This window comes from Mytilus edulis, chromosome 10, assembly GCF_963676685.1.
Source record: "Mytilus edulis chromosome 10, xbMytEdul2.2, whole genome shotgun sequence".
Classification (NCBI taxonomy): domain Eukaryota; kingdom Metazoa; phylum Mollusca; class Bivalvia; order Mytilida; family Mytilidae; genus Mytilus; species Mytilus edulis.
The window spans coordinates 35,675,312-35,700,535 of NC_092353.1; the positions used below are offsets into that span (position 1 = coordinate 35,675,312).

At 33.3% G+C, this 25,224-nt stretch overlaps 1 protein-coding gene across 1 annotated transcript; it reads left to right on the top strand.

Moving 5' to 3' along the window:
* Positions 1–168: 168 nt before the first annotated feature.
* Positions 169–22,252, top strand: LOC139491026 (peroxisomal acyl-coenzyme A oxidase 1-like). Its single transcript, XM_071278282.1, has 14 exons — positions 169–430; positions 2,816–2,978; positions 5,006–5,166; positions 6,038–6,145; positions 9,041–9,160; positions 9,854–9,969; positions 10,708–10,877; positions 13,002–13,164; positions 13,432–13,622; positions 16,550–16,702; positions 17,267–17,372; positions 17,946–18,092; positions 20,391–20,597; positions 21,936–22,252. The coding sequence occupies exons 1-14, from the start codon at positions 307–309 to the stop codon at positions 21,993–21,995; spliced, it is 1,989 nt and encodes a 662-aa protein (XP_071134383.1). The 5' UTR covers positions 169–306; the 3' UTR covers positions 21,996–22,252.
* The last annotated feature ends 2,972 nt before the right edge of the window (positions 22,253–25,224 follow it).

Here is a 25,224-nt window from a genome sequence, read left to right on the forward strand (position 1 = left end):
TCTAACTGTGTTCGGCCCTTTAAAAAATTGAACAAGCGAATGTACACTTTAAATATCAAACTATGGATGTATTAGTAGGGAGAAAGAATATGTGACTATTCACATTATTTTATTTCCGACCTTTATCTTTATTGGATTGTGTAAATTTGACAGTTGTAAATGTAGAACGTTCAACCATTTTATGTCATTTGTTTAACTTCTATTTTTATCAGGCTATCTTATACATATAAATATAAACTTCGTATTGCGACTTCAGTTCTACTTTATTGAGTTTGTGCTGCGGATGTTACAAATCTAAATAAAATTATGTCACAGGGAAGCATCAACTCGGATTTAGCCAAGGAGAGACAGAAGGCAACATTCAATGTAGAAAATTTATCAGTTCTACTACATGGAGGGCAGGCTAAGCTAAAAAGGAAGCGTTATATCGGTATGTATAGTTACTAAACAAAATGAGAAAGTAAGTTCAAAATGTAGAACGTTTACATGTATCTGGCTCAATTAATCTGCATATAATTACTAGTATATGGTATTGACTAGGACAGAACGGCAACATCTGATAAAATAGACTTATCCATGTATTTGTCATTAATATTTATACATGAGCAGCTTTATATTGTAACAAAAAGAAAGAATGTTGATATCTGTTTGGTGCTTGCTAAGAAGGTTGTTGTGCTAAGTGTTTATTTTACTCGATCGGCTAAGTGAGCTATTCCTTCTGGTCCAATACACTCAGCAGAAAAATGACTATGTGAGATTTGGTTCTGGGTCTTTACATGGTGGGGACAACTAGTGTGAGCCCTTGTTGGTTATTTTACATTGCTGCTGAAAAAGAGACAAGACAGGCATTATAACCGATGTAGAGACAGGTCGGGATCACAGGCGTTTGGGTATATGCTATAGAATCTTTTTCTAAATTGTTTTCTGGTTGATTAAATCCGTTCTACTACATGGAGGGCCAGCTAAACAAAAAGGGATACCGTATGTATATTTACTTAAACAACGAGAAAGTATAAGTTCAAAATGTAGAACGTTTACATGTTTCTGGCTGAATAAATCTGCAAATTATTACTATAGTATATGGTATTGACTAGGGCAGAGAACGGCAACAACCATGTAATAATGCCTATGTTGGTTATATCGCATTGCTGCTGAGAAAGATACAAGACAGGCGTTATAACCGATGTAGAGACAGGCCGGGATCACAGGCGTTATAACCGATGTAGAGACAGGCCGGGATCACAGGCATTATAACCGATGTAGAGACAGGCCGGGATCACAGGCGTTATAACCGATGTAGAGACAGGCCGGGATCACAGGCATTATAACCGATGTAGAGACAGGCCGGGATCACAGGCGTTTGGGTATATGCTATAGAATCTTTTTTTTAAATTGTTTTGTTGTTGATTGAAATATTCAATTTTCTATATTATTAATACATATATCGATCACCACTAATCATTCCTCGCCTAGTTTCGAGTGATTTCAACAAATGTTTCTTAGTATGGATAATGGTGATAGATATATGAAGTATAAATATAGAAAATTAAATATTTTAATCAACAACAAAAAAACAAAAAAATATCTGTATCATATACCCAAGCGCCTGTGCGTGAAATTGGAATGTATACTCAGGAATTTACGCCATTATACCAGAAGCTTTTATACTTGGTAGACTTGATTTTGCCATCATGTGTTTTTGAGGCCTGGACTGAGTCGGGTGTGTCTATTCTGTGTTGGTCATTCATTATGTATTCGTGTTTGTTTTATGTAATGAGTTAATACTTCAGTTTCATTATGTATATCTGTTATATTCATTTGATAAAATTTACTGTTTGCAATAGCATTAATTGTTCTAAATAATTAGGATGTTCTTATCCCAAGCATACAAACTTAGCCGTATTTGAAACAACCTTTTTCAACTTTTTATCGTCAGTGCTGTACAACTTTGTACCTTTTTTTTCGCTTTCGATCTTTTATATCTGGGCGTCACTGGTGAGTCTTGTGTGGACGAGGCGTGTTTTTGGCGTATTAAATTTTAAACCTGGTGCTTTTTGTTATTCATTAATCATGTTTCTTAGTCTAATACGTTTTCCTATTTATTTGTATTGTAGTCCTGTAATATTATGTTGTCATTTCTATGTTATATTTAACATTGCCATTAAAGTGCGAGGTTTGGCATGCCACAAAACCAGGTTCAACCCACCAATTTTTCCTTTAAAAATGTCCTGTACCAAGTCAGGAATATGGCCATTGTTATGTTATAGTTCGTTTCTGTGAGTGTTACAATTTAACGTTGCGTCGTTTGTTTTCTCTTATTTTTGAGTGTAAATTAAGATTGCGGTAAGACGTGTCACGGTACTTGTCTATCCCAAATTTATGTATTTGGTTTTGATGTTATATTTGTTATTCTCGTGGGATTTTGTCTGATGCTTGGTCCGTTTCTGTGTGTGTTAGTTACATTGTAGTGTTGTGTCGTTGTTCTCCTCTTATATTTATGCGTTTCCGTCAGTTTTAGTTTGTTACCCCGATTTTGTTTTTTGTCCATGGATTTATGAGTTTGAACAGCGGTATACTACTGTTGCCTTTATTTGGTCATACAATGCAGTAATTATGATTTAGCTATTTCTGATTGAGTTCTATTGTTTACACAACTACAAGGCACAATTCGGAACAATCCATTAAGTCATGTCAGATAACTTTAAAGCCTCCATAAAAACTATTATCATAAATCGAGAATCCCCACGTAACCTATCTTTCAATATGTGAAATGAAACCTCCATTGCCAACTTTTTCTTAACTTTTTTTTTTGTAGAAAACCTTGTAAGAGAAGATCCGTTTTATAGACAGCTTAAACCTTGGTCGTATTGTAATGTAGAGGAGCAGTATGAAACCACATTAACAAAACACATACATGTTAAAAAACAGATTGAAAAACATGGACTAACAGACAGAAATGATTCGATGATATATAAACAGTAAGTCTAGCGGGACGGCTACAGTGCAGGCGATTTGGTGTCACGATATCTCAGTAGCATGGGCTTGATCCCGGCGAGGGAAGAACAAAAAATTTGCGAACGCAAATTTACAGATCTAACATTGTTGGGTTGGTGTTTAGACGAGTTGTATATACATAATGTACACAGCCATGTATCACCATTATTGCTGGTGATCCGATGGATAAATCTGTTGTACAGTTGTCATTGACTCAGACGTACTTATAAATATAATTATTTTCTGTGACTGTATCTTGCATTAATTTGTAGGATCCTTTACTATAGATAATTGAGCTGATCTGTAACAAAAACATCTCCATGCCTTATATTTATATCATGTACTGTAGTACGACGCTAGATTAAAACTGACGAGGAAAGGTAACACACGACCACCGAAAGCTTTATTATTGTGAAGCCCAGGTGGTCGTGTGGTCTAGCGGGACGGCTACAGTGCAGGCGATTTGGTGTCACGATATCTCAGTAGCATGGGTTCGAATCCCGGCGAGGGAAGAACAAAAACTTTGCGAAAGCAAATTTACAGATCTAACATTGTTGGGTTGATGTTTAGACGAGTTGTATAAACAGTAAGAAATATATACTTTTATATACCAGTAACCCATAAGCCTATTCTCAAAAAAGCAGATTAGCCGAAACTTATTTGTTGGATATATTTTCTACTTGTTTCCCATTTTCCTTTTCCTTTATAAGTCATTTTGTACACTATTCCATTTTCGGGAATGATTGGGACGTTGAATTTTCACACGTTTTTTGTGTCTTGTATATGATAGGTAGACATATAATTATTCTTGAAATAGTAGCTTATCCCAAGCTTACAATGTATTTATCGTATATTTCCTCTTTTCCAGTATGCCGTTCCTTTTATTTTTGTGTGTGGAATGTTCTCTTTTAGGCAATATTTGTGTTGTCAAGTTCTTTAAAAAAAGAGGCAAAAGATACCAAAAGAGACCTTTATTATCATGAATCGAAAATAAACTGAAAAAGCCATGACTAAAAAAGACAAAGACGAAAAAACAAACAAACAAACAACAGTACACAAAACAGTACATATAAAATCAAAGACTGCCCAATAAAAACCCAACCAAAAACTGTGGATGATCTAAACTCCTACGGAAGGATAAGCAGATCCTGCTCCACAAGTAGCACCCGTTGTGTTGCTCATGGAAGTACAAACTTGAAGTATAATTCAGATGCTCACATTCAGGGAAAAGAAGATGGAGTAGAAATTATGACGATTGAAATATATCTGTCGTCGTATGTCAAACAGATATTCCATGACGGCCAACCAACTAGTAATGCCGTCAGTAAAATTATGAAGGGATGATTTCAATTTCATCACTTGATGTCACTTGTTTAGTGAAAATGGACGTCACACTAACTCCAAAACATATAAATGAGCTAAATAAACATACACGAATAACAAAGGCCAAAGCCTCCCGACTTGAGTTGTCGCAAAAATGTGAGATGTCAACCCTCCCCTATATCTCTGATATTCGATGTCAGAATAGGTAACAAAATTAACTGAGCAGAATGACAATGATACATAAATTAACATAATCTTCCTAATAATATATGAGTAGTAAGCAAAAGTGTGTTAAAAACTGAAACTTTTTAGTAAGGAAAACTTTTTGTGAACTAAATTAAATTTGAACCCTTATTATGTTGTAAAACTTTTTATGTCAAAATTACACGATACGCATGTCGTTACTTAAAGATGAGACTTTAATAAAACGTTGAATTGAATTGAAATAGCAATGGATGTTCGTTATGACAATTTTCTTGCTCGTGACCAAATGTTTACAGAACACATGTATACAACTGAAAAGAACAAAAGGTTAAGTTTGCCTGGGGGCCCGGAGTTTAAGCCTATGTTTTAGATAATTGTGATTACTTGGAGCACGGGGGTTAGCATTCCACTAGTTGTAAGTCTCAAAACTTCTCACTCATATTACAGACGAAAAATCATACTTAGGGTTATTATATATTTACAGGAGCGCTTTTCCACACGAGGCAAATCCAATAAACATCAATACTACAATGTTTATCCCCACTATAGAACAACAAGGAACAGAAGAACAAAAAACTAAATGGTTACCCTTAGCCTATCAGGAAAAAATAATTGGAACATATGCTCAAACTGAAATAGGACATGGTCAGTTGAATACATTTGAGGGAAAATATATAATTGAACTATGATCAAGGAGTGATTTCAACTTGTTGCACTTATGAACCAAAGTAATGTTTCAGCCACATTATCAACGTCTTTATTTCCACATATCGTCCTGAATATGCATGAAATATTTGCCACTGGACGTTAAGTAACCAACAATCAATCAATTATTTCCACATGCGTATATGTTTCCCTCATTGATATCTTGATCTGAGCAAAGTTTTTATGACAAAAAAATGTGTTTGAATCCTTAATAATTACATTGCATGTATGTTTTATTTTAAAACGTTATTTTGATTGGCTAACAACAATCTTTCGACATTCTGGAAATAAACCTTCGTTTTAAAATGAAATGTAACATTCATGATGACACGAGCTCCTGCAAATAAAGTGCACAGGTATTTAAAATAAACTCTTGACAGGCATCGTGTTTTCATGATGCTAGCTGAAAAATGTAATTTTAAGTATTGAATGCTTCTTGTAGTAATTTCATAGGGTTGTAAAAGCGTTGATCGTGCGCACTTTAATAGAATGAAGCGCTTTTGCGCTTCATACAAAATGTACTCCAGTTGACACTTTTACACCCAATGAATTTACAAAAAAAACATTCTTTTCTTAAATGAGTACAATGTAAATTGTAGTGAGTCTTATATGTAAAAGACAAAAATTCCACGAAAATAAATTTATCCAGAGGTTCATACAAATCCTATCTAAATTCCGATATCATGAATATCACTATTTGCAAAATTGTAAATCAATCGTTGAGAATATATATATACACAGTCATTGTATGTAAAAGACAACTGAAGTGTACCTTTGTTATTGATGCTAGTTTAAATATTTTTGTTGATAGGTACGTTTTTGAGAGGTCTGGAGACAACAGCAACATATGATCCAAAGACGAAAGAGTTCATACTCAATACTCCATCTTTGTCTGCAACTAAATTCTGGCCAGCCGGATGTAAGTAATGACCAATCAAATTTGAAAAAAATAATAATCACTAAGTGCTTTTTTAACGTTCTTCTGTGTATTGTTTTTTTGTTATTCTACTGATACATGTAGATAAAAACAAGACATGAGTTAAAGCCCCAAATATGTAATTAAGCAAAGTCACTTTTACTGTATATATATATATTTATTATATACTTAGTAGTAAATACAGATAAATTGTATGTGTAATACAATCATTGGCAAGCGTGCTGTATCAGCCACCCGTGATGATATCGATATCAGCACGGTTGCAAAAGCTTTATCACACCTTTAATCTGTATGACGTCACGTCATCGGTTGCAGTCACTGTTGCAAATGCTTTATCAAATCCCTAATCTGTATGACGTCATGTCAAACCTATAATCTGTATGACGTTATTTCAAACCACCTTATCTGTATGACGTCATGTCACATAAAATAAACATCTACGTGAGGTATATGTATATAATAAAGTGTATATGATATGGCTTTTTCAATATCACACACCGTATCAACCCTCAACCAATATAATCCCTCGAGCAGAGCTCTTGGGATTATATTGGTGTTTCGGGTTGATATGGATGCGATATTGAAAAAGCCATATGATATTCTCTATATATACAACTCGTCTAAACATCAACCCAACAATGTTAGATCTGTAAATTTGCTTTCGCAAATATTTTGTTCTTCCCTCGCCGGGATTCGAACCAATGCTACTGAGATATCGTGACATCAAATCGCCTGCACTGTAGCCGTCCCGCTAGACCACATGACCACCTTGGCTTCACAAAAATAAAGCTTTCGGTGGCCGTGTGTTACATTTCCTCGTCAGTTTTAATCTAGCGTCGTACTATGATATATAAGGCATGGAGATGTTATAGTTACAGATCAGCTCATGATGGATAAATCTGTTGTAAAGTTGTCACTGACTCAGACGTACTTATAAATATAATTATATTCTGTGACTGTATCTTGCCTTAATTTGGATCCTTTACTATAGATACTTGAGCTGATCTGTTACTATAACATCTCCATGCCTTAAATATCATGTACTGAAGTACGCCGCTAGATTAAAACTGACGAGGAAAGGTTACACATGGTCAGCGAAAGCTCTTTTTTGAGATCCCAGGTGGTCGTGTGGTCTAGCGGGACGGCTGCAGTGCAGGCGATTTGGTGTCACGATATCTCAGTAGCATGGGTTCAAATTCCGGCGAGGGAAGAACAAAAAATTTGCGAAAGCAAATTTACAGATCTAACATTGTTGGGTTGATGTTTAGACGAGTTGTATATACATAATGTACACAGCCATGTATCAACATCATTGCTGGTGATCCGATGGATAAATCTGTTGTAGAATTGTCACTGACTCAGACGTATATATATATATTTAATCTAGCGGCGTACTACAGTACATGATATATAAGGCAAAAAGATATAATGCCTTATATATCATGTACTGTAGTACGCCGCTAGATTAAAACTGACGAGGAAAGGTTACACACGGCCAGCGAAAGCTTTATTTTTGTGAAGCCCAGGTGGTCGTGTGGTCTAGCGGGACGGCTGCAGTGCAGGCGATTTGGTGTCACGATATCACAGTAGCATGGGTTCGAATCCCGGCGAGGAAAGAACCAAAAATTTACGAAAGCAAATTTACAGATCTAACATTGTTGGGTTGATGTTTAGACGAGTTGTATATATAGAGAATATCATATGGCTTTTTCAATATCGCATCCATATCAACCCGAAACACCAATATAATCCCAAGAGCTCTGAATGAAATGAATCATGATCCTATATGATATATAAAAATTGTTGAGTTAGATTGCTGACAAATAATAAATACATTGTGTATGAAAATAATAATATAACATCTACACACGCTTAAAAAACACGTGTCTCATGTCTATCTCTAGATTCACCTTCCGTGACAAGGTAACACTACGACTATTGAAGTTATATTTTAATATAGCGGATGTGGTCGAGTGGTCTAGAGCGCTGGACATGAGGCTAAGCGATTGGTGCTGTAGTGTATCAAAGGTGTGAGTTCGAATCCCGCTGAGGGACGGACAAAAATTTGTCAGTATAAAATCCAACTCTAACACTGTTTGGTGAAATTTTCGTGTAGTGGCGTCTTGTATCAGTACCGTTGTGCAAATCTTTAGACTGATATGTATCATATTTTCCCTCCGGTTTATATGATCCGTTCATCCTATATTGACTCTTAAAATTCAAGAGTCGATCTGAAATTGAGGGTAAATTATATGGCCTTCCAAATACCGTTTCGATCCCTAACATCACTGAAGAGACATATATTGTCGAAATCTAGATCTGGTGTACAAAAAAAATATTGACACCTTGTGTTCGTGGCATGACATCTTGGTCACAAGTTTATCGTTTTCTGTTTAGTTTTAAATTTATATTAAGATCCATTTTGTTACATCTCGTGATCAATTTTATTTGGCAATCGCCAATGGCAGTCAGCAGGGTTTAAGAACATCAGTTGTTCGACCTGTTAGTCAAATGCGTTTTGTTTAAATATACTTTTTCACTTTTTTGGTCTTTTGGAAAATGTTGTTTGTGCTGTTTTTAGACCCTTCTACAACGAAATTTGTTTTACATGCACACGTATAAAAATTGCGGTTTTTATCCAACGCAATCATAGGTTTGAACGTAGTTTTCAATTTAGACTCGTTTATATATATATTAAGTTTACTGGTTGGTAGATTCTTATAGACTCTATATATATAAATATATATACATGCTTTCTTAAAAATGCTTTCATGTCGAACACTTATCGCTTTATTCCTATCGCATATTTCAAAACCTAAAAGTACATACAACAAAATGCGTTAATAACTTGATAACCATGACTATATTTTTTTTCAGTAGGAAGAACATCAAACTATTGTGTAGTGGTTGCCCAGTTATACACACAAGGAAAGTGTCATGGCATCCATATATTCATGCTACAGTTAAGGAGTTTAGAAGACCACAGTCAGCTTCCTGGTAAAGACATTATTATCTACAGTTTATAAGTCAAATGTCTTTGATATACACATCAACATGTTTTAAAAGCACGAATCCAAGTATGGATCTAAATAAATATTTTTTATTAAAGTTTAGGAATTTTAGAAAATAAACAGGCACTTTAAGCTGTATATATATGTAATTGAAAACAAATCATGTTGTCTTTTCATAAAAATTGATACAAATAATTGTCATGAACTTGTTTTCGATATATGTCACAGTTTTACGTCTCGAAAAAATAATATTTTACGTTAGCAACGTCATTACCCTCTCTGTAATTCAATATCTGCCATCCTAAATATGAGCAGTAACACTATTTTCTTGCAGCTATGAAATGTTATCTGACAGATTTAAAATTCTTTCGATTTTATACTTTCTCATTCTTTTAAACATTACAACAAATAAATCACAATTGTGAAAGAGAAACGTATAATACAAAAGATGTTCAACTCATAAGTCAAACACCAACTTACAATGCCATAGCAAAAACACAAAACGCTCAAAAGACAAACGATAATCTATATAACACAACATAAAAAAACTTTGGACAGAGCATTGCGAAACGAACCCTACCAAAAACTGGAAGCTCATTTTTATTACGTACATGTAATAGGCGTCCTCGTTATTTACAATAACAAATCCAACAAATATGTAATTCAATTACGACTGTAGGGATTGAAAACGGTGTGATCGGTAACAAGTTTGGATTTGGATCGAACGACAATGGATATCTAAAACTTAACAGTGTCAGGATTCCAAGGGAAAATATGCTGATGCGATACTCGAAAGTGAGTACTTACCTATATCGTATAATACCAAACTTGAGTACAAAATCATATAATACTAAACTTAAGTACTAAAATACTGTGTGTAACATTTAAGTACCACCAAAATGACATCGCACAATAGAGAATAATAAGTATGCATGTTTAATCTTCGATTCCGTCAGTTTCAACCCATATACTTCAAACGGTGAACAATGCTTGTAAATACCGAAAATGTGAACCTCAGTGTCTTAGAACATTGACATTTTTTTCTTCAGAATTTACATATCATGAAAATCAATCAATTATAGCAGTATGTATCCAATTAAAATAGTGACGGGTTTTATCTAATATCTCCTAGTTTGCCGTAGCTTTATCAATTTGTGGAATTCTGTTATTACATTAAAATTGTTGATGTCTGACGCAGGTGATCCGACATCTATAAGTACATATTTTAAAATATTTATAACGAATTATAGTTTGATAAAAATATTAAAAAAAATAAAGGCAACAGTAGTATACCGCTGTTGAAAAAATCATAAATGAGTTGAGAGAAAGCATCCGATTTACAAACTAAAACCAAGGGATACACATCAATTATATATAAGAGGAAAACAACGAAGCAAGAGAACACGGAAGTGCAACAAGAACAAACGACAATACAACATACATAGAAACGAACTATTAGAATAAAAACCATACAAAAATAAGTTTAAGTACTCAGACTTATTCAGAAATACACATACTGTTGTCTTTCGTCAGGTCTTAGAGGATGGTACTTATATTAAACCTGAAAATACTAAAGTGACATATGGGACAATGGTACTTGTCAGATCATTCATTGTTAGAAATGCCGCTATACAGCTGGCTGAGGCTTGTACTATAGTTATTCGCTACAGTGCTGTCAGAAGACAATCTGAATTAACACCGGGGTAAGTATATTTTATTTAGATTCATAGAAAAAATTATTTCTGATTAAAAAAAATTTGACTTTAAAAAAAAATGAGAATGGAATTGGGGAATGTGTCAAAGCGACAACAACTCGACCAAACAACAGAAAACAGTCAAAGGCTACCAATGGGCAATCAAAAAGTAAATTCAATAAAAATACTGAACTCCGGGGGAAATCCAAAACGGAGAGTCCTTAATCGCATAGAAAAATCAAAAGCTCAAACACATCAAACGAATGGATAACAACTGTCATATTCCTGACTTGCTACAGGCATTTTCTTATGTAGAAAATGGTGGGTTAAACCTGGTATATAGACAAAGACATAGGCAAAAATGAAAGACAAGAATACGAAAATTATGGTAGAAAACAAAACACAAATACAAAGTCACGTCAAATCCATATCACCAAAATCAGACTAAACAGTAAAAGTAATATACATAAAAGAATACTATAACACGTTTTAAATATGATAAACAACGTCAGTACCCATACTCTATACTCTCAAGACCATCGTGTATTATTTGTGAAATTTATCCGGAATATTTATCAACAAGGTCTTTGTTGCTTCCAATGAACTTTGTAAGAAAAAGGACGAGATTTTCTTTGACAATACTTCTGGTTCATAATCTTTCTGCTCTGACACTGGTGACGTTTTACACTGGGCGAAAAGTCCGCTCGCGGAGGCGGGCTTCAGCTGACCCCTTTAGTGCAATAAAAATGGACGTCACACCAAACTCCAAAGCATATAAATGAAATAAATTGCTGTTTTAAAGTCCGTTACTTCAAGTTGTGGACCATACATAACAAAATAGGGGAGAGCTCGTTAAGTTGGGGAAATTCTTGTTAAATATATTGATGTGATTGTGTCATACATATGAAAGATTTAACTAGCTATAGAATCGGGTTAACTCCGCCATTTTTTACATTCGGAAATGCATTTATGAATTTAGGAATATGACAGTTGACTAGCTTCCAATTCGTTCGTTTCGTTGGAGCTTTGGATTTTGCTTTTTGATAAAGAACTTTTCGTTTGGAATTTTCCTTGGAGTTCGGTATTTTTGTTTTTTATTTTTGGATATTCCTGAAATTAATTTCGATTGATGATCTCAAAAAGAATTTATTAGTTCTTTGATCAATCTTTATCTCCTGTTGTGTATTCGGTAACATTATTTATTATAAAAGAGACTATTGTTTAAAGCAGTAAATACATTTCTACTCAGAGTAGGTTGATTGACAGATGATTCAATGGGATTGTTGACTGTCCGATATGATGTGAGACATATTTATCAAACCATTCCGCAGTGTCACACATCATTTGACTTATAATAGAACACAGAGAATATAATATGCTATCCTTATAACACCGGGAAGTTGTAATTTGTAACTTTTTATTTTCACAATTTTGGAAAGGTATTTTTTGTTTTTATATAGATTAGACCGTTTTTGATTTCCTAGCCTGTTTGGATTGTTTTAACCTATTTGTTGTTAACTTTTTATACATTGGGACTTGGATGGAGAGGGTGTGGTTACCAAGGAGATTCTAGGCATTTAAAAATAATTCTTATACATTTTCACAGATTGTTTAGTTCAGACGGGTTGCTACTATTCATTAGACCTTGAAATTTTAAAATATTTGGTCTGTTTACAAAATGATGTTTTAGTAGCAATTGTCTATTTTCGTATATTGCCGAGCATTCTAAATTATAATGGAACTCGTCGCTAATATCATCGGAATTGCACAAATTACAAGTACGATTTTCTCTCTGAATGTTTTGTCATCTACCAATTTCGATAGGAATTTTTGTGTTCAAAGTTCTAAATCTACAAAAAGAAGCAATTGTTTTTGTCATCTAAAACACCAAAGTAGGTTTCGAAATGTCAGCACATGTATATGGAGTATTTTCCTTCCAGTGGATATTATATTCTAGAGCTTGTGTTTATGATTTGATTGATAACGGCTTGCAGCTTACAATAAACCTATTGAGAAAATCTCTCCAAAGTTGTACGAAATTAATCATGATTGCAGACAACATTCTGCAAATCAAAATTATTCAGATTTTAAAAGGTGAAACTATGGATTTTAAAGTATTGACTTTAATTTCAGGGGTATAGAACCACAGATTTTAGATTACCAGACACAGCAGTACAGGTTGTTTCCCTTATTGTCTACAGCGTATGCTTTTCATTTTGCCTCGACTAACATGACAGAAACATACGAAAGGATTAGCAAACAAATAGAGGGTGGACGCCTTGACCAACTACCACAGGTATCTATTTAGAATCTAAATATCTTCAGGAACATATGTTATCCTTCAGTATGATTTTCTTTGCTATTTCTTTCACTCCCTTTTTCCCTATGAGTTAAACTCAGTGTTAATAGTTTTAAAAGGCCTACTACTTACTTAAACTTTTCGTTGTTGCTGTCGTTGAACATTTATGATCTTCAGAATGGATCATTTATGACTTCAGAATGGATCATTTCAAACTTTATAGACGAACTTAAAAAGAAACCCCCGATACTTTTTTATTTACAGTTACATGCATTAGCAGCAGGACTTAAAGCTTTTACAACGTATGCAGGATCTGCAGGAATAGAAGTATGCCGAATATGTTGTGGTGGCCACGGATACTCACATGCTAGCGGACTTCCAAAAATCTATGTTTGCGCAGTGCCCGGTTGCACATATGAAGGGGAGAATACAGTTATGATGTTGCAGGTAGCAAGGTAAAGTTTTAAGGAATGTAGTTATTTATTCAAAATGCAGATTTTCAGATTGAATTTATTTAATTTAATTTAATATGCAACAAGAAGACTAATGAATACGTTGAATATGAATAAATAGTATCATGTTTTCTACAAGTACATGTTTTGTATTATTATACACTCTCTAAGAATGTATTTTGATAATTAGAATGCTCTTTTATGACAAGGATTAAAAGAAATATGTCAGGGAAAATCTCCCAATTCCTTATTGTGAAAGAGGAGGTGTAATAAACAACTACCAGTGCAGCTGTTGTTAATATGGCACCGAGCAGCTGACATTTTACAGTATCTAAATGCAAAAGATCGTACAACATGTTTATCATAAAATTACAGTGTTCCCCTGAACCTAAAAACAATAGAAGTTTTTATTAAGTTTTGGAGATTAACGAGTTGACTTTGCGGAATTTTGCTTCAAGACAGGCATGATTTGGTACGGCAAATTTCAAAGTTCCAAGTTATATTTAAGGAATTACTAAGAAACTAAGTTTCGTACTCCCTCGGGCAAATTTACCTTAGATGAATTAGGCTGTTCATTTTTGTCGAGCCTTCAGCTAATCATATCAATCCTACATTATGTCGTCGTTGTCGTCGTCGTTGTCGTCGGCAGCGTCCACAAATATTCACTCTGTGGTTAAAGTTTTTGAAATTTTAAAAACTTTCTTAAACTATTCTGGATTTGTACCAAACTAAGCTTGTTTATGATCATAAGATAGTATCTAGAAGTAACTTGAAAACGGGGTCCATAATCAAAAATCTAAATACATCTTCAGATTTAGCATACTAAAGACCCCCAAGAATTCAATTTTTGTAAATATCAAACGAAATTTTGTAAAAATAAAATTTCATTTTTTCCGTATTTTACTTATAAATGGACTAAATTTTTCAGCCAGGAAACATAAAATTCACTCTTTGGTTAAAGTTGTTAAAATTTTAATAACTTTCTTAAACTATCCTGGATTTGTACCAAACTTGGACAGAAGCCAATCTAATTAAAATTAAATCCTTTAAAGGATTTAATTTCAATTAGATTGGACAGAAGCTTGTTTATGATCAAAAGCTAGTATCTAGAAGGACATTTTGTATATGTTTATCTTTATTTTACTTATAAATGGACTTAGTTTTTCTTCCAGTTAACATTACATACAGTCTGCAGTTAAAGTTTTTAAAACGTTTATTAGATTCATAAACTATCCTGGATTTTTACCAAACTTGGACAGAAGCTTCTTACATTCAAAAGATAGTATCAAGAGGAATATTTTTATTGATTTATTTCCTCATTTTTGTTGAGTCTGCGATTAACAGCAAAAGTAGGCGAGACACTGGGTTCCGCGGAACCCTTACGAATTTTTAAGTTCTTTTTTGACATAAAATTAATAGTCTATAAGAATTTTACACACCAAGACTTTCAAATGTTTATATATATATATATGTGCGTTTATGATGATATGAATGTAAATCTAGGAATGGGGTTTATTTTCAATTTCTATTTATAAACATTTTTTCAGCATCCTCAAATGTTGATATTATATTCAGAGTTTGCGTATCCTTGCCTGATTTCTTTGACAAGTTACTACATACAATTGTATTAATAAAATCTCTTCGAAAGTTATAGCAAGATTTGCTTACCTTCCGGTCCTCATGAGATCGACCCGGGTATAACAAAGAAGATGTGGTATGATAGTCAATGAAACAACTCTCCACAAGAGACTAAAAGACACTGAAATTAACAACTATATGCCACCGTACGGCCTTTAACAAAGCCCATACCGCAAATTCGGGGTTTTGATGAGGTTGTTTTTGCTCTGTCTTAATTTGTGTTATAAACTTGCTCAATTTATTAAAATTATGTTGTTATTTTTTACTGTGTAGTCTGTTTTGGTGATATCCATAATTTAGACGTGACTCGGTACTTATTTATCCCTCGTTGTGTTATTGATTTCTTTGGTAAAATTTGATTAGTTGGTTGTACCCTCTGGAAAAGGAAGATGTATTTATAACAAAAATATGAAATATACTTTTAAAAGCTTTTAATATGTGAACGTGCATCTTTTCTAAATTTGTATTTCTCTTGTTCCGTTAATTGATAGCGCTTTAAATCGTTGGTGCCTGTACCATGTCAGTAGTATGACAGGTGTTTTCTACCCCAGGAATAGATTATTAGTACCTTAGCTGTATTTGGCAAACCTTTAGGAACTTCAGTTTGGACCTCAATGCTCTTCAACATCATGCACTATTTGTCCTTTTTAATTTTGGGGGATTTGAACGTCACTGATGAGTCTATTTAAGGCGAAATGAGCGTCTGTCGTATATACAAAATTGCAATCCTGGTATCTATAATGAGTTTATTTCCATTCGTTTGATGCGTTCGAGCTTTTATTTCGCAATTTGATAAAAACTTTCCGATTTCAATTTTTCATGGAGTTTGGTATTTTTGATATTAACAATATCCACAATATCCACTGTAACAGCAACGGACCTGACTCTGGCCCGATTATCACCTCTTTTGTACTTCTGTTGACATGAAATGTCATTGATAAATCCATTTTTTTTTAAAGTTTCTGTTTGTAAAATGTGAAGTTATTGAAACAATAAGGTTTTTATTACCCTACAATTAGGTTTTTCTTCCCCCTTGTTTAAATTGTTTGAATTTTTAGTTTTTAATGCTCTTCAACTTTGTATTTGATTTTTACCATCCAACTATTTTGATTCTAGTGTCACTGATGAGCGTCTGGCGTGCCACATTATACGCCTGTTATATTTGATGAGTTTTTGTAACAACTGAGCTAAAGAAGTACTTCCTTCTCTCAGATAGTAGAGTAGTGGTTAACTGTGTAAAGGATCACTTGCAGTTATATTCATTGAAGCAAATGCCATTTAATATATTGCAGGTATCTGATGAAGTGCCACAGATCCAAACAACAGGGGAAAACCCTCCCTGGATTTGTCAGTTATATTGGCGAGCCTATGGAAAAGAACTCACGTATGGACGACGAAGTTTCATTTACTTGCATAGTCAAAGCTTATAAACACAGAGCAGCAAGGTAAAAAATATCAATCAAACATTTATATAGGTATTAAAATTCAGACATGAAACATCAGAGGTTACTTTCTAAAATAGTTTATCATTCATGTTCAGCAGAGCAAAATAGAGTTTTTAATCTAAGAAAAAGTTGTCCAGGGGAAACGCGTTTTAGTATGATTAAGGATATACCAAATGCTGGATGCTTATATGTATCACATGACATCAAATAAAACAATTCTTTCCCGTATATACATATGCATTTTAGAACCCTAACTGGCTCATCTTATCCGAGATTTAAAAAAAAAATACTAGGTTAAAATCGGTGGATTCGAATAAAATACATGATCATACATTAAGTTGACATAATCATAAATATTTAACACTTTAATTTGTTCAACATCATATTTGTTAAGATGATAATTGTTGGATTTATATTTCAACAAGCCACAGAATCACATAAATATAGATAGATGTTGAAGGTTTCAGATATTCTAAATATTCGACCGGTAATGCAAACATCTTTTTATGATAATTATAGGAACAATAAAAAAAGGAACATATGTTGATACTCTTTCTTTTGCAGATTAATTGAAGAGGCTGCCAAACAAATGCAATCGTTTATACAGTCAGGTAGTCCTGCACACGAAGCCTGGAACAAAAGTTCGGTACAACTCTTTTTGGCGGCAAATGTAAGATATTTTTGGTGTAAATGTTTTGAATAAATATTCTCTGCTGTAAACATCGTTAAAATACGATCGCCTTAACTCAAATGGCTAAGAGATATATCTCCCTATACACAAACATTAGTAAGACACGTGCACTCGTTATTTCCCTTTATACAAACCCTAATACGACAAGTCAACTTATTATCATTAGTAGTACTGCATGGCTTATTCTAAAATATTGCAGTTTGTGAAAATCTGGTAAATAAGTTATTCTTTACACTAAATAATTAATAAGACATAAGCATTTAAATAAATCTCATTTGTGGTACTTATCCTTTTTTCCTACAAAGAAGATCAAGCTAATTCATAACCATTTTCATCAAATTATGTCATTGTCAATTTTACGATATAACATATTATTCATTCTTCAAATTCGATTACACAATTCTTATTCAACAGGTCATTTAATTGCTCAATGGTAGTACAATGTATGTATGAACGATCCAATATTAGTATCTAATTGATACATTTTAATTTGTGCTCTATTTTATAGCTCAACATGTCAACAAATACATTTCGCATTTAATTGGTTTTCAGGCTCACTGTCACTTGTTTTGTGTCCAGAACTTTATAGATAGCATTCGAAACTGTAAAGTAGATAGTAATACATCAAAAGTCTTGAATGAAGTTTGTCAGTTATATGGTGTACATGGTATCCTAGAAAATTTAGGCGAATTTATGCAGGTACAATTAAACCATTATATTACAAATAAGATATTTGGTATTGATGGTATACAATTGTAAGGAATATCAGATTAATATATTCTTATCCTCTAAAATATCCAAGAAAATATTCTACATGGTAACTTATAATGGACCAGATACAATTCTTTTTCCTATACATAATATAATGATCTGTATCTAAACAAGATGAATATATTCTCTGCTTTGTTCTTTAATCTGAAGCAAACAGTTTGAGAGTGAATTGACATGATTCTTTGACAATATTTTTTTTCTTGGGGATCATTTTGTTCTTTATCTCAAAATGACAAACTGAATTAGTTTTTGTTATGACATAACAGAAAGCGATTTGTCATCACATTTTCCCTGCCAATGAGGAACACGGCAGGAACAGATTGATTTTCAGGAGCTCAGAAGTTCACATCAATTTTGTGTGGTGTTCATCTTGCTTCGTATTTAATTTTCTGTATAGTGTTATTATGATTGTCAATTGGTTTTATATTATTCCATTGTTGCTTTATAACTTTCTTCAAATTATGGTTTGTATCGTTTTCCTCTTTATCCCTAGTTTTGACAATACATGCTTGTTACAATCAAAGATATAATTTTGGAGACACTTGGAATTTTCCCATCATAAATTTTACCCTTCTTTAATAATTACATAACCAATATCATCTGTTTACGATAAATTTGATGAGACTGTCATCAAAGTGAGAGGTTTAGCGCTTTAAAACCAGGTTTAATTCACCTTTTTTTACGTTTGAAATTACCTGTACCAAGTCAGGAATATGACAGTTCCTGTCCGTTCGTTTTTGATGTGTTTTGTCATTCGATTTTGCCATGTGATTATGGACTTTCCGATTAGATTTTTCTCTGAGTTCAGTATTTTTGTGATTTTATTTTTTATATACGAGATGGTACACTATACGGCTTTAGCAGACTGTGTGTTATTGGTTCATGATGATAGTTTAAACGTTCAAGTTTTCCTTCAGGTTACGCTAAGATATAACATTAACAGACCTTTGTCTTATGACGATTGCTTTATGCTCCTACTTGTACATCCTTCGTTTTGTGGAATTCAAATGCAATAATTAGAATTTCATGAAATCTAAGAGCAGATATAATAATAAACTGTTGCATTCATTAACTTCTAATGACGTATATATCAATGTAATACATATAGGAAGATGTTGTGTGAGTGCCAATGAGACAACTCTCCATCCAAATTTATAAAAGTAAACCATTATAGGTCAATGTACGGCCTTCAACACGGAGCCTTGGCTCACACCGAACAACAAGCTATAAAGGGCCCAAAAATTACTAGCGTAAAACCATTCAAACGGGTTGACCAACGGTCTAATCTATATAAAAAACGAGAAACGAGAAACACGTATAAATTACATAAACAATAAACTCATCATAGATACCAGGAGTAAATTTAGTATATACGCCAGACGCGCGTTTCGTCTACAAAAGACTCATCAGTGATGCTCGAATCCAAAAAAGTTAATAAGGCCAAATAAAGTACGAAGTTTAAGAGCATTGAGGACAAAAAATTCCTAAAAGTTTTGCCAAATACAGCTAAGGTAATCTACGCCTGAGGTAGAAAAGCCTTAGTATTTCAAAAAATTCAAAAATTTTTAACAGTAAATTTATAAATATAACCATATCAATGACAATTCATGTCAGCACAAAAAGTGCTGACGACTGGGCTTGTGATACCCTCAGGGAAATAAATCTCCAACAGCAGTGCCATTGACCCAGTGGTTGTAAATAAACTCATCATAGATTCCAGGAGTAAATTTAGTATATACGCCAGACGCGCGTTTCGTCTACAAATCCAAACAACACAACTACTGTAATCAGATTCCTGACTTAGGACAGGTGCAAACATTTGCAGTGTAATTAAACGTTTTAATGGTACCAAACCTTCTCCCTTTTCTGAAACAATAGTATAACATCACAACATAGGAAAACACACGATAAAATATCAATTGGAAGGATTATATAACTCAATAAAAAAAACATAAAATTAAAACACTTTAAACGAATAAATATTTCAACATTTAAAATGTTTACAGCATCGAGGACAATGTATCATAATATTGATAAGCGTAAATGATTTAAGTATTCATGGCAATTAAATGTATTTTGAGAAGCACAGTGAACACTGACTAGCTCTAAATGGTCGTGCCAGTCTATATTAGTAAAATAAAGATTTTTATTCCAATAAAATGATTTTTATAAAAAGTAAAAACAGATAATACATTTTTTACATGACATTTTATTTTATTTGTATAGGACAACTTCTTAACAGGACAACATGCAGAGTATTTACAGAAGAAGATGCTGACTTTATTTGATGTGATGAGGCCTAATGCTGTCGCACTCGTAGATGCTTTTGATTTTCCAGACCATATCTTACAAAGCTGTTTAGGCCGTTATGATGGTCAAGTTTACCAAGCCTTGTATGACTATGCAAAAATGGCGCCTATGAATCAAACAGAGGTAATAACGTTGACGTTTGGAAACTCAATACGACACATTTTCTGTTATGTGTTCCTTCAGAATTATGCTTTTAGTCCTGACAATTCCTGAATGCTGATAATGGCGAACATTTTAAAACTTCGCACCATTAAAAGTTTCCTTTATGCGTGCTGATACACATTATGCACCAATATTATTTTTATACGCCTTATATAGAATCACAATATATATAAGCACCTGTTTTTCCAATGTTCTCTGCGTAGCTTTATAGATATAAAAAAAATCCTATTATGGTATGGAGTAGTCCTTTATTTCTAACAAAGTTTAAAATCTCAATTTAAAACTAAGACTGTGAACGATATTATGTGATCAATCGATAAATTCTGTCGTGGATATGCTTTATAACAATTCATAGTAGAATTTCATAAAAAGCATAATTGAGAAAAAGGTTTAACAGAAATTGGGAACGAAAGTTGGGTCTACTTTCTGAACTTTGACATTTTTAGTACCAAAAAAATGCCTATAAAGAACAGAAAAATACTTCAAATTACAGAACTATTACGTTATGGTTGGAAAAGTAAACTCTTCATAGACACATGTACCAGGGTTGAAATTTAGTATTGCCATTAGACGCGCGTTTCGTCTACAAAAGATTCATCAGTGACGCTTGAATCTAAAAAAAAAAACGTTAAAAAGGCCGAATAAATTACGAAGCTGAAGAGCGTTGAGAACCAAATATTCCTAAAAGTTTTGCCAAATACAGCGATATAAAAAAAGCCTGAGAATTTCACAAATTCAAAGTTTTGTAAACAAATAATTCATAATTATGACCATATCAGTGATAATTCATGTCAAACACAGAAATTCTAACTACTGGGCTAGTGATACCCTCGGGGAATAAAAACTCCACCTGCAGTGGGATCAACCCAGTGGTCGTAAATAAGATATCGACAGTATAGTAAAGAGTTATACGAACAGTAACGATTATCTACATCCTTTATATTGCTTACACCAGGTATTTCAAAATACTTTTAAAGTCAAAACTTTCACACATTATATATGTTATCAAAAAGTCAGAACAATGCATTTGATATGAAAAAAGTAAAATGATAAAAATACCGAACTGAGAGGTAAATTTTAAACGGAAAATTTCTAAGCAAATCCCAAAATCAAAAGCTCAAACACATCAAACGAATCGATAACAACTGTTATGTACCTGACTTTGTACAGGCATTTTCTTATGTAGAAAATAGTTATTTTAACCTGGATTTATAGCTAGCTAAACCTCTCACTTGTATGATAGTCGTAGACTTGAGTTAAACATACTTTGTATGTATAATTGATTGTTATCTATTACAGGTCCACAGCACCTACTACACACATCTCAAACCATTGATGAGTGCAGATTCAAAACTTTAAATATTTGTATTTTCGTTGCAATTCAGAAACTTAGTGTTAAATATCATACCTTTTATGTGGTAATAAGCTGTATTGGTGTGTTGAACTTTAAACCAAGACTACTTCTTATAAAAAGTTAAAATGATTGAATGTATAATTTATATATTATTTGATTGTTATTGTCTTATCTTTAATCTTGTGATATATTTAGAATAATGCTATGAAGTTTTATATGCTTGATATCTTATTTGTTGTATGTTAATAAATGTCGTAAATCTTTCCGGATATACAATCTGAATAACCAAAACAGAGCGAGAACTACGTCGAGATGGTAAAAAGTAAAACCACAAAAATACTGAACCCCGAGTAAAATTCAAAAAGGTAAGTCCTTTATCAAATGGCAAACACATCACATCAAACGAATGGATAACAACTGTCATATTTTTGACTTGGTACCCGAATTTTCTTATGTAGAAAATGGTGAATTATACCTGATTTTTAAAACAAGCTAAACCTCTCACTTGTATGACGTATCCTGCTATACCTCTAAGAACACCCATCAATGTACATTAGAATTACACAACTAAGTGCAAGAGGGAATACCACACAACCGATAATGTATAGATCTGGAAATGTTTGAATATCTTTCACCCGCGAAAACATGTCTCTCATGAGTTGAAACACAAATATATAGAATCATACACATGATTTTGGATGATGATTAAAACAACTCAGTTTTGACAAATATTACATTTTTTTTTATCCTTTACATATGAGATTTAAACAGTCGACCAACTGTAAAATATTCTTTTGAAGGAAACAGTTTTTTCTTTACCTCTTCCAAAGTCATCTGTTGTATTTTATGCTTCTAAAGACAAAACTATCTCCGGGATTGCTGTGTATTGATAAAGGGTCATATATATAAATAATATTTATTAGTAATGGTAATGTTTAAAAGAGCTTAAAAAACCTAGCACTCAATGAAAACTGTGAAACCCGTACGTTTATTGTGCCGACTGTAAATCTTGGAATCCTCTCTTCTCTACTCTTGCAACGTTGTATGAACGAAGGGGGATGGTTCAGTTTGAGTTTAAACCAACTAAGATTAATCCTGTAATATGTCATGTTCCTTACTGTGAGTGTGTTCTGCAGCAGCAAAGAACGACAACCGTATATATTGTTTTGCATCAACAATAGTGGACTGATTTGGATTTGAATGTTTTCTACTTAACGTCTAGTAGCAAATATTTCACGCAAATTAAATCCATTATGTCAGTAAATCCAATCGTAAAGCTAAGGCACATGTGACGAAATTTCAAGCAACAGATTACAAATTGCGGTTTCATGGTGTTTTGTTTACTTTAGTTTGGTAAAGAATGATATGCTATCCTATACTCTAATATCAGTCACTACTTCTGAGAAAATGCACAACAGCAACGTCATCAACAGTATAGAAGGCCATATCGGAGTGCTGTCTGCATGGGAAGTCTTTCAATTCTGTATTTTTTTTTAATAATTTCTAGCAGCCCTTTTGCTCTATTCTTTATAAATTTAGCCCATTATTCTCTATTCTGTATAATTCAATACTCTACTATTCATTATTACTAGTACTCAATTGTTTGGTCTATTTTTCTCTATTCTTTCATGTTTGTCCTATTCGTATGTTCTCTTTATATTGTTAGCCAGTTATTATGCACGATTCGCCCATTATTCTCTATTCAGTATACCCCTTCCAGATCCTCATATGTGTGTGCAATGCATTGCAATATTTAAACTACATATTAACCTTGTCCTACCGCGTCAAAGAGTTTTATGAAACATTGGCGGAAGTTGTTTCATGATAAAGAGAGGTATACATAAAAAATAAGAAGATGTGGTCACAACTCTCCACCAGAGGCCAACTGACATATAAGCTTTCTACTATAGGTCGCCGTACAAGCTTCAACAATGAGCAAAACCCTTACCACATATATATAGTCAGCTATGAAAGACTCCGTATAACATATGAAAACAATTCAAACGAGAAATCTAACGGCCGGGTTTATGTACAAACAAATGAATGAAATACAAATATGATATATAGCAACAAACGACAACCACTGAGTAACAGGTTCCTGACTTGGGAAATGCACTCCACCTTTTCTTGAACCTTGTTCCTATCCAGGTTTTTCATTTTACTTCCAAACATTTTATGGGGGCGGGATCAATATACCGTTATTCAAACATTTAATTCAAACCGTACTGGTTACCGGAACTTTAGATACACCAAAACCATGTACTTCATATCTGAGACACAGGCAAAATATGCACTTAGTTTTAGAATTCATTCATACTTTTTTGGTTTTATTTCCGAATTGTCAGTCAATATGTGTTCTACAAGGATCAAGAGTCCGTCACCTTTTATTTGATACCTTAATACCTGAAATATATTCTACAATTTGTTATATTGATACCGATCCGTAGGAACTATTTTGTTTTAAATGTGTACTACTTTCTCGTACGTTTTTTTGTTATCGGATCCCAATTCTGAGTGCACGGTTCTATACTTTCTGCTAGTACAGTAAAACGCAGAATAAAAAGGTTTACATAAAACCCATTTTGGCAAATTAGCACAGACATCCTTGCAAGCTTGCACGCTCTGCATAAGTCTTGCTATTTTTTTGGAGACCAATTCAAATTAAACGAAAACTGAATGATAAAATAATCTGTTAACATACTTTACTTTTAAGCCGTCATAAACAAAACTCCATCCATTGCACGTGGAAAGTGGTGTATATTTTGAACAGACAATCGAAGAAAGTTAGAACAGCGAATTTCATGCTGTTCAATTGTGTGGTGTTGGATTGCTGTTTTATTGACGAATAATACCGGTACCTCGCATCATTTTTTTATTCATATTCTATGTTATATGTTTAAAAAAATGCTACCGTTCTACTAAATATTGAATATAACTGTCTCATTTTGTAGCTGATTATCATTTAAAAAGTCTATACCACGGTACCCCTTCCCCCTTTTTCTAAAAGCAGTAGAAAACACAAAACAATAGATATATCTAGATCAAAACACCAAAAAAATATTTGCCATACCTAATACGAGACAAAAAAAGCTTCAACTTCAGAGGTTATCATACTCTGTAATAAGTTTGAAATCCTTATGTAGTACACAATTTACACAATTTCCTCAGAGAAGGTATTGAAAAAATCTGGATCGTTTACAAAAAATGTATATACGTATTGTATACGTTTGTACG

Excerpts from the sequence above, each read along its gene's own strand:
- LOC139491026 (XM_071278282.1), top strand. The coding sequence starts at position 307 with ATGTCACAGGGAAGCATCAACTCGGATTTAGCCAAGGAGAGACAGAAG. Across the intron at positions 431-2,815 it reads AAAAAGGAAGCGTTATATCG|AAAACCTTGTAAGAGAAGAT; the intron begins GTATGTATAGTT and ends TTTTTTTTGTAG. Across the intron at positions 18,093-20,390 it reads ATTTAGGCGAATTTATGCAG|GACAACTTCTTAACAGGACA; the intron begins GTACAATTAAAC and ends TTATTTGTATAG.